Source organism: Parambassis ranga, chromosome 2 (genome assembly GCF_900634625.1).
Source record: "Parambassis ranga chromosome 2, fParRan2.1, whole genome shotgun sequence".
Classification (NCBI taxonomy): domain Eukaryota; kingdom Metazoa; phylum Chordata; class Actinopteri; family Ambassidae; genus Parambassis; species Parambassis ranga.
This window is the reverse complement of record NC_041023.1, coordinates 3,291,801-3,307,499: the sequence shown is the minus strand read 5'-3', so window position 1 is coordinate 3,307,499 and position 15,699 is coordinate 3,291,801. Positions and strand designations below refer to the sequence as shown.

The 15,699-nt window shown below is 47.4% G+C and overlaps 1 protein-coding gene across 21 annotated transcripts in view; it reads left to right on the top strand.

Annotated features, from left to right (window-relative positions):
- Positions 1 to 15,659, top strand: part of macf1a (microtubule actin crosslinking factor 1a) — a 153,788-nt gene extending 138,129 nt beyond the window's left edge. For 9 of the 21 annotated variants that reach the window (XM_028422185.1, XM_028422144.1, XM_028422151.1 and 6 more), the window contains 31 exons: positions 181 to 406; positions 1,181 to 1,407; positions 1,482 to 1,604; positions 1,698 to 1,799; positions 1,925 to 2,026; positions 2,129 to 2,302; positions 2,416 to 2,571; positions 2,666 to 2,863; positions 2,989 to 3,117; positions 3,331 to 3,513; positions 3,598 to 3,753; positions 3,834 to 4,040; positions 4,148 to 4,267; positions 4,356 to 4,525; positions 4,616 to 4,775; positions 4,862 to 5,056; positions 5,146 to 5,418; positions 5,504 to 5,692; positions 5,788 to 5,899; positions 5,977 to 6,143; positions 6,221 to 6,383; positions 6,476 to 6,630; positions 6,715 to 6,789; positions 7,916 to 7,933; positions 8,577 to 8,694; positions 9,335 to 9,397; positions 9,920 to 9,952; positions 11,598 to 11,815; positions 12,640 to 12,762; positions 13,284 to 13,389; positions 13,474 to 13,721. In XM_028422185.1, coding sequence (XP_028277986.1) covers positions 181 to 406; positions 1,181 to 1,407; positions 1,482 to 1,604; positions 1,698 to 1,799; positions 1,925 to 2,026; positions 2,129 to 2,302; positions 2,416 to 2,571; positions 2,666 to 2,863; positions 2,989 to 3,117; positions 3,331 to 3,513; positions 3,598 to 3,753; positions 3,834 to 4,040; positions 4,148 to 4,267; positions 4,356 to 4,525; positions 4,616 to 4,775; positions 4,862 to 5,056; positions 5,146 to 5,418; positions 5,504 to 5,692; positions 5,788 to 5,899; positions 5,977 to 6,143; positions 6,221 to 6,383; positions 6,476 to 6,630; positions 6,715 to 6,789; positions 7,916 to 7,933; positions 8,577 to 8,694; positions 9,335 to 9,397; positions 9,920 to 9,952; positions 11,598 to 11,815; positions 12,640 to 12,762; positions 13,284 to 13,389; positions 13,474 to 13,721 — 4,689 coding nt within the window. Of the gene's footprint in view, positions 1 to 180; positions 407 to 1,180; positions 1,408 to 1,481; positions 1,605 to 1,697; positions 1,800 to 1,924; positions 2,027 to 2,128; positions 2,303 to 2,415; positions 2,572 to 2,665; positions 2,864 to 2,988; positions 3,118 to 3,330; positions 3,514 to 3,597; positions 3,754 to 3,833; positions 4,041 to 4,147; positions 4,268 to 4,355; positions 4,526 to 4,615; positions 4,776 to 4,861; positions 5,057 to 5,145; positions 5,419 to 5,503; positions 5,693 to 5,787; positions 5,900 to 5,976; positions 6,144 to 6,220; positions 6,384 to 6,475; positions 6,631 to 6,714; positions 6,790 to 7,915; positions 7,934 to 8,576; positions 8,695 to 9,334; positions 9,398 to 9,919; positions 9,953 to 11,597; positions 11,816 to 12,639; positions 12,763 to 13,283; positions 13,390 to 13,473 lie in introns of all 21 variants that reach the window. The other 12 variants (XM_028422136.1, XM_028422129.1, XM_028422273.1 and 9 more) reach the window with 8 other exon arrangements.
- Positions 15,660 to 15,699: the final 40 nt, after the last annotated feature.

Sequence of the window (15,699 nt, the reverse complement as noted above, 5' to 3'; positions counted from 1 at the left end):
GTGCTACATCCCCCAGAAGTCTGATATAAAAGTTAATACCAAAAAGTTACTGCAGCCTGCCACAGATGGCTGGCCACCCACATAATATCTCAGTATTTTCCCACTTTCAGAATGTCACCCAGCGATCAAACAGCACTCTTCCTCCTCCTCATAACTCTCCTCTTCTCCTTCCACCTTCAGTTTCATGACAAGATGGACCCACTGTTGGAGACTCTGGAGGGGGCGGTGCAGCGGCTCCGGCAGCCTCCCCCAGTGGCAGCAGAGGTGGAGAAGATCAGGGAGCAGCTGGCAGAGCACCGAGCCCAGGGGCTGGAACTGGACAAGCTGCTGCCAAGCTTCTCCGCCCTCTGTGCCCGCGGAGAGGAGCTCATCGGCAGAGCGGCTCACGACGATCCTGCTGCTCAGGGTGAGAGGAAAATGTGTCTAGCAGTGACAGCCATGTCATACTTAGACAGGCAGGTCACATAGTTCATGTGTTAAACAGGGTAACACTTTTTAAACTCAAATAACTAGAATATATAATAAATTCATTTGGTGTAATGAAGGCTTCTTGGCTGATACACAGGCTGCCAACTCCTGTTGTGCACCTTCAGTGTGTGACTATTATCAGGCTATAATTTGGCCCAAACACACACTGCCAACATTTTTAAATCAAATAAAAGTGTGCAGAACAGAGACACAAACGGAATGTTGTTCTGTAATCTGGGTGAAAATTATTAGCTTATTGTGGGTGTGAGTCCAACAAGTTCACAGAGAACAATCGACTGGCCAAAGCAAAGCATAAAGTTCTTCAGGGCAGAACATAACAAAGACGTGTGTGTTCAGTCTAATCATGCAATAACACTGAAGGAACTGATTCTGTTTTATTTCAACATTTGACAGTCTGCCCACTGGCCTGGTGCCAGTTAGGCATGTCTAACTGGCAAATGTTCCTCCAGAATCAGTTCCTTCAGTGCTATTACATGGTTAGACTGAACACACACACGTCTTTGTTATGTTCTCCCCCTTTATGCTTTGGTAGCGTTTTTGACAATAAAAGGCCTCACTGTGCAGTGATAGTGGAAGTGTACTCATAATGGACTTAACATACCAGCACACAAGATGGCAAAAGTCTTGCTAATCCCCAGTAAGGTCCCACCAGCCTGTTTAAAGCATCACCCCTCTCACCTTTTTCCTGCAGCTGTCCGTTCCCGCCTCCTGCGCCTGCGCTCTCTGTGGGATGAGATCCGGCAGCGAGCAGAGGACCGGGAAGGCAAGCTGAACGACGTCCTGGACCTGGCTGGCAAGTTCTGGGCTGATGTAGCCGCGCTGCTGAGCACGCTCAGAGACTCCCAGGACATTGTGAGAGAGCTGGAGGACCCTGGGGTGGACCCATCACTCATCAAACAACAGATCGAGGCTGCTGAGGTACAGAAGACCAGAAAAGAACCAGCGGGTGGTGTAATGAGAGACACTAAATAATGATTCTTTTTTACTTCTAGGCCATCAAGGCAGAGACAGACGGCTTGAGGGAGGAGCTGGAGTTTGTCAGGACCCTTGGGGCTGACCTCATCTTTGCCTGCGGAGAAACTGAGAAACCTGAAGTTAAGAAGACCATAGACGAGGTGATAAATCAAGGCAGTGGAATTTTGCAAAAAATGACATAATGTGCAATATTCAACCTGCTAATGTAAATCCTCGTTCTGTCTTTCTCTTAGATGAATGCTGCCTGGGAGGGTCTGAACCGAACATGGAGAGAGAGGATGGAGAGACTGGAGGAGGCCATGACTGCCTCAGTTCAGTATCAAGATGCACTGCAGGTGTGTATAGCAGAGTTGTTGTTTTTTCATTTTTTATTTAAATCAAAAAGAAAGTTGCAAGATTGTAAGTAGCGTCTGTAATGTAGTTTGAATCTCTCTCTGTATCTCTCTCTGTATCTTTCCAGTCTATGTTTGACTACCTGGACAATGCAGTGATCAAACTGTGTGAGATGTCGACTGTGGGGACAGACCTGGGAACTGTCAAACAGCAAATTGAAGAGCTCAAGGTTGGCGTGATGGTTTCCTACTGAGTTTCTGGAAACATTGTCTAGATCTAGATCTGATGATTTATTAACAACAACCTTCTCTCTTTTGTTCACCCTGAGCAGCAGTACAAGGTGGAGGTTTACCAGCAGCAGATTGACATGGAAAAGCTCTGCCACCAGGGGGAGCTGCTGCTGAAAAAAGTGTCCGATCAGACAGACAGAGACATGATTCAGGAGCCGCTGACTGAACTACGACACCTCTGGGACAATCTGGGAGATAAAATAACTCAGAGACAGGTAATAAAATCATCTCATCTGTTGCTCCTCTGGTTCCCCTCTCGGAAATCTGCAAGTATTGGCCTTTGGACTCTTATTTTTAAGTCAGAACTTGTCTCTTTATTCAACAACAGCACAAGCTGGAGGCAGCCCTCCTGGCACTGGGTCAGTTCCAGCACGCCCTGTCAGAGCTGCAAGCCTGGCTGAGCCACACACACACCACCCTGGACACACAACGCCCAGTCAACTCCGACCCCAAGGCCATCGAGATTGAGCTGGCTAAACACCACGTATGTCTCGATTCATTTCAAACTGAAGAAGAACAAAGAAGAAAAAAGTGTCATCTTCTAAAAAGTCCAATTCTTTCCTTTCATACCTTCCCAGGTTTTGCGTAATGATGTGCTGTCCCATCATGCCACTGTGGAGACTGTGAACAGTGCTGGCGCTGAGCTCCTGGAGTCATCTCCTGGTGATGAAGCCAGCCACCTGAGGGATCAGCTGGATCAGCTCAACCAGAGCTGGGAGAGTCTGCTGCTCAAGACCCAGGAGCGGCAGAAACTGCTGGAAGCTGCCCTGCAGCAGGTGCTTATTTTGGTTCTCTTTAACTACAATGAAAACACACTTTGTTAAAGGGACAAAAGGAAACATGCTGGATAAAATGTGTAGTTATTCATTTACCTTTACCCACCTCACCTGTGTCTTTGTAGGCTGAAGGTTTCCATGGAGAGTTGGAGGAGTTCCTCCAGTGGCTGAGGAGAACAGAGAGCCAGCTGTCTGCTGCCAAACCAACAGGAGGTCTGCCTGAAACGGCGAGAGAGCAGCTACAACAACACATGGTAACAGAGTCGTATTACACCTCACAGTGTCATGCACAATACACAGACACACCTCCTCAAACATCAGATATTGAGCTTACACTCGGAGACACTTGGCATATGGTGACTATGAAACTTTAATAGCCTCCCTTGTTCCAAACTAGCCAGTTAAGACGCAACGACACTCACCTCACCAGACCGCCACTTCTTGTTTGTGTCCTTCCCGCTTTGCAGGAGCTTCAGGCCCAGCTGACTCAGCGGGCTGACCAGTACCACCGCCTGTTGGATCAGGGAGAGTCCATGCTGCTGGCTCGTGGAGGAGAGGAAGCAGGACCAGGTACCACCCAGACCCAGCAGAACCTGGCCATGCTGCAGAACAAGTGGGGCAGCCTCAATACCAAGATAGATGACCGCAGGGTAAGACTGTGTGGATATATGTTTCTTCCCTGTGTTTGATCTTAGTGCAGGTTTGTTGTTAATTTTTAACTTTAAAACTTCCAGGGAAAACTGGAAGAGGCCCTATCCTTGGCAACAGGTTTTCAGACTTCTCTGCAGGACACCATCAACTGGCTAACTCAGGCTGAACAAACCCTTAACATGGCCCAGCCTCCCAGCCTCATACTGGACACTGTCCTCTTCCAGATTGATGAGCACAAGGTACATACTAGACATCATTACTTAAAAATGTCTTTCTCCAACATTTAACTCCTTATTAACGTTCCTCTGTGTCTGTCCAGGTGTTCGTGAACGAGGTGAACACCCACCGAGAGCAGGTCCTGGCTTTGGAGAAAGCCGGCTCTCAGCTTCGCTTTGCCAGCCTGAAACAGGATGTGGTTCTTATCAAGAACTTACTTCTCAGCGTCCAGGCTCGCTGGGACAAGCTGGTCCAGAGGTCACTGGACCGTGGACGGCATCTAGATGAGGCCCGCAAACGAGCCAAACAGGTAACGTGAACTGACTCCTTCTGTTACAAAGAGATATTTGTCACATCACATAACTTCTGGACTCCTGTAGCTAAAAGGTGTTTTCAAATATAAAACAATTTGTTTAGTTCCACGAGGCCTGGAGGAAGCTGACAGACTGGCTAGAAGAAGCCGAGAAAAGGCTGGACTCAGAGCTGGAGATCTCCAATGAGCCAGACAAGATCAAAGTACAACTGGCTAAACACAAGGTACTGTCAGCTGATAGGATGCAAGGAGAGAGAGACAACAAATCCCTTGCTTCTCTATACAAATCTCTCTGTTCTTTCACCTCTACAGGAGTTTCAGAAAGCATTGGGATCAAAGCAGCCTGTTTACGACACCACAGTGAGGTCTGGAAGAGCCATGAGGGACAAAGCTCAACTGCCTGCTGACACCCAGAAACTGGATCACCTGGTAGGAGAAGTCCGGGACAAGTGGGACACCGTCTGTGGAAAAAGTGTGGAGAGGTGAAGTAGATATAAATAAACCAAAAACAAGTTTTAGCTTTACATCACAGAAAAATATTGAACAACTGTTGTTGTCTCCTCTCCATCCAGACAACACAAGCTGGAGGAGGCTCTGCTGTTCTCAGGCCAGTTTGCTGAAGCTCTCCAGGCCTTGGTAGACTGGCTGTACCGAGTGGAGCCTCAGCTGGCTGAAGACCAGCCTGTCCATGGAGACCTGGACTTGGTGTCCAACCTCATGGATTCACACAAGGTGTGTGTGTGCCTAACAGTCCAATAACTGCCTTTTTCTGCTCTTAGCTGCAGTTTGATAACACTGATTGATATCTGCACACGCAGGCTTTCCAAAAAGATCTGGGCAAGAGAACCAGCAGTGTTCAGGCTCTGAAGCGCTCAGCTCGGGAGCTGATGGACACTGGCCGCGACGACACAGCATGGGTCAAAGTTCAGCTTCAGGAGCTCAGCAACCGCTGGGACACAGTGTGTGCGCTGTCCGTCACCAAGCAGACCCGCCTGCAGCAGGCCCTCAAACAGGTCAGAGAGAAGACTGCCAGCTGATGTGTTTCCTTAAAAATAAAATCTGAGATAACACAAAGGTCATATTTAAACTTTTCCTCTGTCAGGCCGAGGAGTTTCGTACAGCGGTGCAGGTTCTCCTGGAGTGGCTCTCAGAGGCAGAGCAGACCCTTCGTTTCCGCGGTGTTCTCCCCGAGGAGGCCGAGACTCTTCAGGCACTCCTTCACACACATCGAGACTTCATGAGCACCGTGGAGGAGAAAAGGGCAGACGTCAACAAGGCTGCCGGCATGGGAGAGGGCATCCTGACTGTGTGTCACCCGGACTCCATCACCACCATTAAACACTGGATCACCATTATCAGGGCACGCTTTGAAGAGGTAGGGAAGGCCATTAAACTAAAGGAACCATCATCAGACATCCTATCTATATAAACTTCTGTGAATACACATCTTTGCTGTTCAGGTGCTGACTTGGGCCAAACAGCATGAGCAGCGTCTGGAGACGGCTCTAAACGAGGTGCTCAACAATGCCAACCTGCTGGAGGAGCTGTTGTCATGGCTGCAGTGGGCTGAGACCACATTGGTCCAGAGAGACACAGAGCCTCTTCCTCAGGACATCCCTCAGCTTAAGACGCTCATCACAGAACACCAGGTGGGTTTCCTGAGCGACTCATGGGTTGTTTGCTCTAACTCTGAAGCCTGAACTGTGTGTTTGGATTCCTCACTGTCGGTGTTTGTTGTTGTCAGATGTTTATGGAGGAGATGACGAGGAAGCAGCCAGACGTTGACAAAGTGACGAAGAGCTACAAAAGGAAGCCAGCTGAGCATCCCAGCAGCTTGGCTGAGAGGAGAGGAGCTCGTACGTGTTTACCTCTTAGTGAGCACATACTTATGTTAGCAACAGATACTCATATTGCTCTATTTCACTCTTTACAGGCAAACACCAGCAACAACATCAGCAGCAGCAGCAGCAGCAGGCAGCCATGCAACTATCAGGGGGCAACCCTCGACTCAACCAGCTCTGTGCGCGGTGGCAGCAGGTGTGGCTGCTGGCTCTCGACCGCCAGCGAAAACTCAATGATGCTCTGGACAGGCTGGAGGAGGTAGAGAACTATATCATCATAGTTTAATCTCTGTGTTGTGTACAGTGTTACTTAACACCTTTCTTTATGCTTTTCAGCTTAAAGAGTTCGCCAATTTTGACTTCGATGTGTGGAGGAAGAAGTACATGCGCTGGATGAACCATAAAAAGTCTCGTGTCATGGATTTCTTCAGACGCATCGACAAGGACCAAGATGGAAAAATCACGCGGCAGGAGTTCATCGACGGCATCCTGGCCTCCAGTATGTCTGGTTGATTATTCTGTGTTGTGGGATGAGTTTTTTTTTTCATATTTATGAATATTAAAATGAAAAAAATTGAATTCCTGTTGCAGAATTTCCAACCAGTAAGCTGGAGATGTCGGCTGTGGCAGACATCTTTGACAGAGATGGCGACGGCTACATCGACTACTATGAGTTTGTTGCTGCTCTCCATCCCAATAAAGATGCCTACAGGCCAACCACTGATGCTGATAAGATAGAGGATGAGGTGAGAAAGGCTTTAGAGAAATTCACACTAAGTATGAAATAGATGGCATTTGTTAACATCTTGTCTGTCGTGTCGCTTGTGCAGGTAACTCGTCAGGTGGCCCAGTGTAAATGTGCCAAGAGGTTCCAGGTGGAGCAGATTGGAGAGAACAAATACCGGGTGAGTTTCGCTTAGTCTGCTATAGGATTTACATACTAAATGATGTGAAAGAGAACTGTTTATAGTACACAGTTATTGTGTAGTTGTTCAACACTGTTTGACCCAGTTCTGTTTAAAGGATTATTTTGTCATTTACAACTGGCTGCATCTGCACTCTGTTAACGTCTCATCCTAACCTCACAGCATTCTCACTTTGTGTCCCGTCTCACATCATGGTAACATGGTGTATTTATACATGTGTAAATGTCTGTATCATAATATCATAACATGCCACAACGCTAATGTGTTTATAACATCTCACAGCACTCCAGGTCCACCAAAACATTCATATTACCCTGTAAAAGTGACAGCACAGATACACACTTGGCAGATAAACAGGTAGAACTTGAGCTCATTTACTCACAAATTGTTGAGTTTGGACTCAAATCAAGTGCATATAACTAGATCTAGTGAAAACAAATCCAACCAATCCAATTGCAGTATATTCTGTAAGTGTAGCCTTAAACAGGAAGTGGTACCTCAACGTGGTGAAGTATCCCTGTGAAGTAACCAAAAAGTGACCAATAACATCTCAAAATGCTTGGGATTCAGGGGGTTCATTGTTGTTAACAACAATACTGTGTAACCTGCTACTGATTTTAGGCCTCCTGTAACAGTTTGTGTGTCTGTGCTGCACTTTACAGAAGCCATAAACTCAGTTTTGACTGTTTTCAGCAGCACTTACTTGATCGGCCATCACGACCACTGCTACAGCCTGTGTGCGTCCATCATCACCCACAGGGTGATGATAATCAGTGTCAGACTGCAGGACACTGGGGATACTAATGGCCACATTTGTTGTCTGTCTTTTTTTGTCTTTCTCGGCTGCTCCTCCTTCATCCCTCTGTCCTCACCCTCATCAGCAGCACATAGACACACATATCAATTTATATCCACTCCATCTTTTTTTGCTTTCACCACTAATTCTGAGCTGAAAAAAGCATCATTTCCTAGAGGACATTAAACAGAAATAAACGGTATTCTCTGATACATTACCGACATCAGTTATCAGTACGTGTTGTTTCACTCTCACTCTTTTTCTTTCTCCTTGTGTTCTTCTGCTCCGTGCCTACCGGATTTATTGTAGTTCTTCCTCGGGAACCAGGTAAAGTGACTGCCACTGCTGTGAGCGGACAAGTGAAATCTGCTCCCACGAAAGCAGCAGTGTGCACCATCTTCTGCTTCCACTCGTTTAAATTTAAGATTTAAATCACGATTACATAAAACAGCAGAAGAAGCACTCCTCTGTGGGTGGTTTGCTACGTGTGGGCAGGTTTCATCGTCCTCTCATCTTTCCTGCTGTGATTTGTTTGATGTTGAAAGTGACAAATTGCACAGTGTGACGCAGGCGACAGTGACATGGCTGAAGGGGTAATTAGTGGTTAGATGATGTACAGTGTGCTTTTGGACTGAAGCTGGGAAGCAAATCAAGGCTCTTGGAGAACGATTGAGGGAATTCCTTCTGTGCTGGTGTTGCTTGGAGATCTGCTTTGCTAGATGGGTTTGAAATGTCTGGAAACCTCAAATACTGAATACAAGTAATTCCTCCTGAACATGATGATGCTTAGATTTGAGCGGCTGGGTGAACTGGGCTGAGACTCTGTCAGTGCATGGTTTTTCTTGCATGGATTGATAATTTGTTCATCATTTAAATTCAGTGCATCGTGTGTTGTTTTACTGACTCGTCCTCTGCTCTTCACTCTCGTTTCTCCTCACTGCTCCTCCCTCCTTTATTTGCACCGGCTCAGTTCGGTGACTCTCAGCAGCTGCGTCTGGTCAGGATTCTGCGCAGCACGGTGATGGTGAGAGTCGGAGGCGGCTGGATGGCTCTAGATGAGTTTCTTGTCAAGAATGATCCATGCAGAGGTGAGCGGCGTTTACACCCAAACAGCGATAACCTGCAGTGCTCTGTCCTACACGTTCTCTCACCCTGTTTCATTCACACACACTTACAAGAGCCTGACCGACGTGGATTTTGATAGAAGTTTTCAGATAGAAATGCATATGTAACTTTATCTTAGAAGATCTTAGGTTAGTCTTAGAAGACAGTGGCCAAGATGATGGATCGGTTGGGCTCTAGCACTTCAGCACACTCTCACACTGCTCCTCCAAACGTGCATCCTGACCTATAAACATATCATTAAACTGACAACACAGACGAACAGGCTACAGTGAAGGAAAACACTCCATCCAAACCCACTCAGGAGTGTCCAGGTCTGTCAGCAGGACACACCGTGAAGTCATGCACTTTTTCTCCTTCCAGTGATGTCGGTGTGTTTTTTGTTTCTTTCTCTCCATCCCTCTCCTCTCTCTGTGTTCCCTCTGAGCCAGTCCTCTGTCGGCCATCTTTATCGCGTCTCGTTTTATTTCTGTATATACATGGCCGGTTCTTTCTCCTCTGTCTGTTCTTTCTGAAATATAACAGTGGTATTGCATGGTGCATGGTCCTCAGTTCTCTCCTTCTTCCACCCCCTCTCTTCCTCCCTCCCTTTTTCTCTTTTCCCAGTGCAACATCCAGGACTTAAGATTCTCCGCTCCGATTCCAGTAGCTCCATCTCATCTCGTATAGGTTGGACTTCTAATCTATCTCTCACGCTTTCTCCTAACGGCCAGTCTGGTTTGTTTTTGTTTTTCTCCTGGACTCTCTCCTCCAGGTTTCTTCTTTTTTGTTGGTTTTTACTCTTCTTCTTCTTCTTCTTCTTTTCTTCTTCTACTTCTTCTTCGGTCTGTTGGTTTGGCCTTGTTGCTGTGCCTTGCTGACTGTGATCACCTGACTAACGTTATGTCTCCCCACTGTTCTGCTCTTCCTTCTCCCAACCTCTCCCCTCCTTTTTCTGGCTGAATTCTTGATCTGTTCATGTATTTTTTAACACGTTTCAGCGGTCTCTGACACTCGTCTGAACCCCCAGTGGTCTTCTGTGTATGTGTGTGACAGATCGGTTAACACTCCAAAGACGTGTGTGTGCATGAGTGTTGCAGGGTGTTTCCAGGACGTGATATCTGTGTGTGTGTGTGTGTGTGTATATGTGTGTGTGACTTTCTTCATCCCACCAGCATGCAGTTATTTCACATTGTCTCTTGTGTCTCTTAGTGACAGTCACTCCTGGCTATTTCTGCTGCCGAGGTATCTACACTTCCTCTCTGTCTCTCACTCATCTCTCTCACTCTTCGTCTGTCCGTCCAGCTGTCAGTCCCCATCTTTTACCACAGCTGTGTGTCCATATATTTGTGTGTGCGTGTGTCTGTGTGTGCTGTTTATAAGTGTGGTCAGGTTTGTGTGTATAAGCGTTGATGTCAGTCTTGTCTGTGTGCCACATGTTTGCGTCATGCTTTCCTCACTCATAACAAAAGCAGGATTTGGCCAACCCCCTGGTCTGTATAATTTAGTTATAGGTATTTTTAGAATGAGAGAGAGAAGACCAGCCTAAACCAAAGAGGAACATTTGTGAAGCATGTTTTATGCAGGAAAAACTAAAGTCTTCAACTAGCCTTAAAGAAAAAAAGGACATGTCTAAGACCTGGGCGTGGCCAGCCTGGGTTTTTTAATAATGCTGGCTTCCCTTAAATGTGATGTCTGGTTGGTGGGAGACACAATTACAGGGTGCACCTGGCTGGCCTGCTTTGAGGGGGGGGACATAATTGTAGGGTGCACCCATTTAATTGACTGGCCATGCTGTTGGGTTGCTTGGGACGATGGCCGTGAGGCCGCGAGTTGCACTGCTACTACAGCTAGCTGCAGGCCTCCTCTCCTCCCTCTCTCTCTCCTCCTTCCTACTTTATTTTCTTCCTCCCGATCCCTCTGTATATTTTCTCTCTTTCTGTCTTCATACATTTTTATTCTCTCTCTTTTCTGTTGTCCCCCTCACTCTGTTCTTTGTGGCTGGCTTCTCCCGGCTTGTTGTTGTCTGCTGGGGCTGCTGCTGCACTTCTTTCTGTCCAAGAATGCTGCTCAGTGTCCTTTTGAGGAGAGGAGAAGCCCTGAACCTCTGGGTTCTCTCCTGCTAAGCATAAACCAGGCATGACCCCCACATGCATATATTTATACATAAACTGTGTATCCTCAGCAGAGCTGAGATGCTCCTTTGCAGCAAGAAGTAAAAACAAACTTAAAATGTTGAAAAACCAGAGAAGAGATGCTGTGCTGTTTGTCCCAGCGCTCTTAGAAGTTTTTACCAAAATACGCAATGAAAGTCTCACCGCTGTATGAAGCAACAGGCCAGAGTCAGTGTGCTGCAGCTAACAGACACAGACACACTTGGCCTGCTCGTGTCAGCCCTCCTAACTTGAACACATTGTCTCGTTTGTTTAATCTATCCACGGCTGACTTCCTGTTTTTAATTCTCTGCAGGAAAATAAAAAAAATATTCTGTTAAAGGGATCTGTGTTATTTTTGGTGGCTTTTGATAGGTTATGTGAGCAATTTTCTGACTTTCGTTGCGTATGAAATTAATTTTCCTGCTACCTTTGCACTCAAGCAAACCCCTCCCTCACTAGTCTCCCCCCCACCCCACCCTTCCCTTAAAACAACTCAACCAAAGTGCACTTACGATATCCCTTAAACCCTCGTCCACCTCTCCAAACACCTGCTCTGCTCACATGCAAATGAAAACAAGCACCGACTTTGATGTCTGCAGCCAAGGAAGCACTGACTCTCTCCCTCACTCTGCTCGCTGCCTCTGCTGCCCCCTGCTGGAGGAAAGACCGTCAGCTGACGCAGGAAAAACATTCACATTTCTGTTCCCTCTTTCCATCTCTCTCTCCCTCTCCAGCTCGTGGTCGTACCAACCTGGAGCTCAGAGAGAAGTTCATCCTTCCTGAAGGAGCATCTCAGGGTCTGGCCGCATTCCGATCCCGTGGCCGACGCTCCAAACCAGGCTCCCGCAACGCCTCGCCCACCCGCTCCTCCTCCTCGGCCTCCCACAGCGGCGCCTCCCTCCCGTCGGCTCCATCTGCTCCCGCAACCCCGACAGCCTCTGCGTCATCCAGGGTAAGTTTGCAGTTACATGTTCTTCCATGGAAAGACAGTGCCCTTATTACATAACATGCAACACACAACAACAACAGCAAGAGTTAAGAGTACTAAAAGAATACAGGAAAAGGTTAATACACCAGCTGATGCCTGTGGAGGTCTAAGGTCACCTTACCGGACACCTGTAGCCTGCTACTCCTCTCTCACCTCAAGGCCTCTGGCTGCATTAGCTGCTGCTCACACAACAACATCACAGTGAAGCACTGTGGGAAATGTAGGCACTAGGCTGACAAGCATACACAACCACACAATCCGGGGATTAGTACATCGTCACAGTGATTACATGTGAAGTCTCTTGTCGTTGTCACCTGTTAGTCCAGCATTGTTTGTCAAACATTGTAAAAACATTGCTGTCAGTGTTCAGTGTGTTTGTGTGTGTATATTTTTATGCATTTATGTGACACATTGTCATCCTCCTGTTTGTCAAAAGTCGCATCATTCTTAACTGTGATTTTTGTTTTGTTTTTTCCTTTCATCTGTTTGCCTTCTCCTCTCGTTCCTGTTGTTCACCCCTGCTAACCTGGCTTTAAAAACATCCTTCCTCACTTGTGGGGTCCTTTTATTAAAAAATAAATCCTGCTCTGACATAAAACACACTGCGTTGCACTCCCTCGCTATCCAACACCCCCCCCCCCCCCCCCCCCCCCCCCCCCCCGCTTCCTTCCATAACTCCCTCCTCCTCCCTCTGTTTGCTCCTCCTCCATGCTGCTATGCTCCTTCTCCTTTCCCTCCACCCTACCTTCCTCCCTCCCTTCCTTCCTTCCTTCCCTTCCTCCCTTCAGTCCTCCCATACTCACTCGCGTGACTATGCCAAGCCCTGGCTGGCACACAGTAAAACTCCAACGCCAACCAAGTGCCACTGCTGCCCAGATCTCGGTCACAGCTACACCACTCCTGGGCACGAGGTAACACACTCACCCCTCCCACCCAACCACCCATCCATACCCCTGTCCCACCCCACCCCACCAAACCTGCTGCTGCACTAACTCCTGGGTGATCACACGCTGCCACATACGGTAGAAAATCGGCTGTCAGGTGAAAACTTTTGGTGGTTTTCATGAATGAAAATTAAACTGGAAGGCAACATTATAAAGAAGACATGTTTTATTTAGTAACATACTGATAATGTTCACTTTTTTTTTAAGTGAGGGTGCAAATATGACGCCATAAGTCAGAGTATAAGAACAAGAAATAAGAAAATAGTCAGCTAATATATATCCAACAGTAGCGATTGATGTTTGTTGATATTCGTGTCTCTGTGCGTCCATTCGTTGTCAGATGTTTGTAGGTCTGTTTATGTCCCAGTGAATGTGGTGTGTTGTCTGTTTGTTGAGGAGGAATTGTGTTGTATGTAGCGCAGTCTGTCATACAGAGATCAGGGGCGATAACGTTATCCACAGCTGATGTTTCCTGCGTGCTCCTGCAGGGGGCGACGTCAGGGTCCAAACTGAAGAGGCCCACCTTCCATTCGAGCCGAGGCTCACTGACCGGAGAGAACGGAGGGTCGACACACGCCAGCAAATCACGGACAGGTGAGACGCGCTTAGGCAGTTAACACACAGGAGATTTTGAAATATATTTTTACTAACATTTCCTCCTCTCTGTTTTCCACTCAGATCCTAAGAGAGGAGCATCCACAGCCAGCGGTCCAACCAGCCGAGCTGGCAGCAGAGCAGGCAGCAGGGCGAGCAGTCGCCGCGGCAGCGATGCTTCAGACACATCTGAGCTGCAGGACGCTCGTTCTGTCTGCTCCGACACTTCAGACACCCCGAGACGGCCGGGTAGCGGGGCCAAGCCTTCCAAGATCCCCACCATCTCCAAGAAAGCGCCCAGCCCGAAGACCCCAAGCTCTGCGAAGAAATAAACCAGCCACAAACATCATTACTCCCTTCCTTCACAGAGGCTGGGGCCGCTGCCGACGGCCATTTTGGGTGTACCAGCATCAATGTGAACATCCATCCATAGGGCTTGTGTAGAGTTCCTGCACTATGACTGATACTTTTCAGGGGAAAGATGGAGACGGACACGCTGAGACAATCTCCCTCTCACTCTTTCCCCGGCCTCTGAAACCAACTGAAAACATGCACAACAGGAGAAGAGTTCTGGTCTGACAGGACCCAGCCAGAATCTGCGGGGTCATCACTGACTGTTCCCCTTTAAAGAAGTGACCCCCGTTTGCCTTCCAGTCTCCTGCTCTGTTCCCCACCAGCGAGGAACCAAACACCAACCGACCTGACATGAAGCTGCCTTACTCACACACTCTGCTCTGATCGGACAGGAAGTCTAGACTGACTGCTTTATACACACAAGACGCACACATTTTAACACAGAGGCGGGGCGGGGAGCGGGACACGCCACCACCACGACTACAAAAAGCTCAAATGCCATTCAGGAAAAGAAAGAAAAAAAAGAATTGTGGGTAATTATTTTGGCTTGTGGGCCAGATGCCTCAACGATGAGTTATAAAAGAAAATATGCAATGACTGCCATGTCGCTTCCTCCGGACTGGACGGCGAGAAAAAGAGTCACCTCAGCAGATGTGTGGAGAGAGCTGTCCACACACACACACACACACACACCGGCTGACCTCAGACTTAAAGGGCCGGTGGTGGTGGTGGCGGTACTGCTGCAGCTGAGGGCAAACACTCACACACTCAAACACCGCAGAGCCGACTCCTCCCGACCGCTGGAACGCTAAGATCGGCCTGGTGTGTGCATTTCAGCAGAGGGCAGTGTGGTTTTGTCACATGCCGTCGTAACAATCCGACACAAAACATCACAGCCTGGCAATAGAAAAGGACTATTTTTATGGTGACGCACTCAGCTAACAGCACATTACTGACACAGTATACGACATGTGTAATCTAACCCCGTGTTAATGACCGTGTTCACGGACTCTGACAACCAGCATGCACTAACAGTCTCTTCCTCTGCAGTTCCACCTTAACGTCTACAGTGTGTTGCCCTTAGCAACCAAGCAACACACACACACACACACACACACACACATACAGTGGTGTGTATTCTGTGTGTGTCTTTGTTACAGGAAATAAATAGAGGTCATCGACTTGAGTCACTGAATGCAAGTGTTTAATTTGCGAATGTTTTTCTTTTGGTTAATTTATAATCCAGTTGTACTTTTGTTAACTAGCTTGAAAGAAAGATCTATTTATTTTTCAGTTTCATGTCATATCACCGTTGGCAGAGTGATTTAGTATTATGGTTAAAAGAAATGTTATTTTTGTTTTTTGTATCAGGAAGATGTCCACTCCACTCATTTTGACATGATGATGTGTGTACGTGTGTTTCTTCTTTCATTGTAACATGACATCACTCACTAGGTCGCTGATTCTAGTGGCAGCCTTGTTTCTTCTTTCTTTACTGCTAACAGTTTGACTACGACCAAAGGGGTTTGCCCTTCATGTGTAGAGAGAACTACAAATATGAATGACAGGGAGAGAGAGAGAGAGAGAGAGAGAGAGAGAGAGAGCCTGGGCCGAGCATCTCGTCCTCCCCTCCAGCGTCCTCTCATCTTCTTCTTCTTCTTCTTCTAGGCTTTTTTTCAAATGTCCCGTCGTTGGCGGGGCCGAGTTGTCTTTGTGTTATCTCGGTGTAAGAGATGAAGTTTATGAAAACTAATGAAAATACAGTAAGGAAGACATCTTAAGGTGATTTTTATTTATTTATTGTCTCTCTGAGGGGGGTTTGGGGGGGATGGGAGGGGTTCAGGAGACAAGTCCGCCACCTTTTGATGCTGTGCTACTCTCAGTGTGATGATGAGAGAGAGGGCAGGGTGTTACTACGAAGCAAAATGTGTAAAACTAAAATTATAAACAATTTTT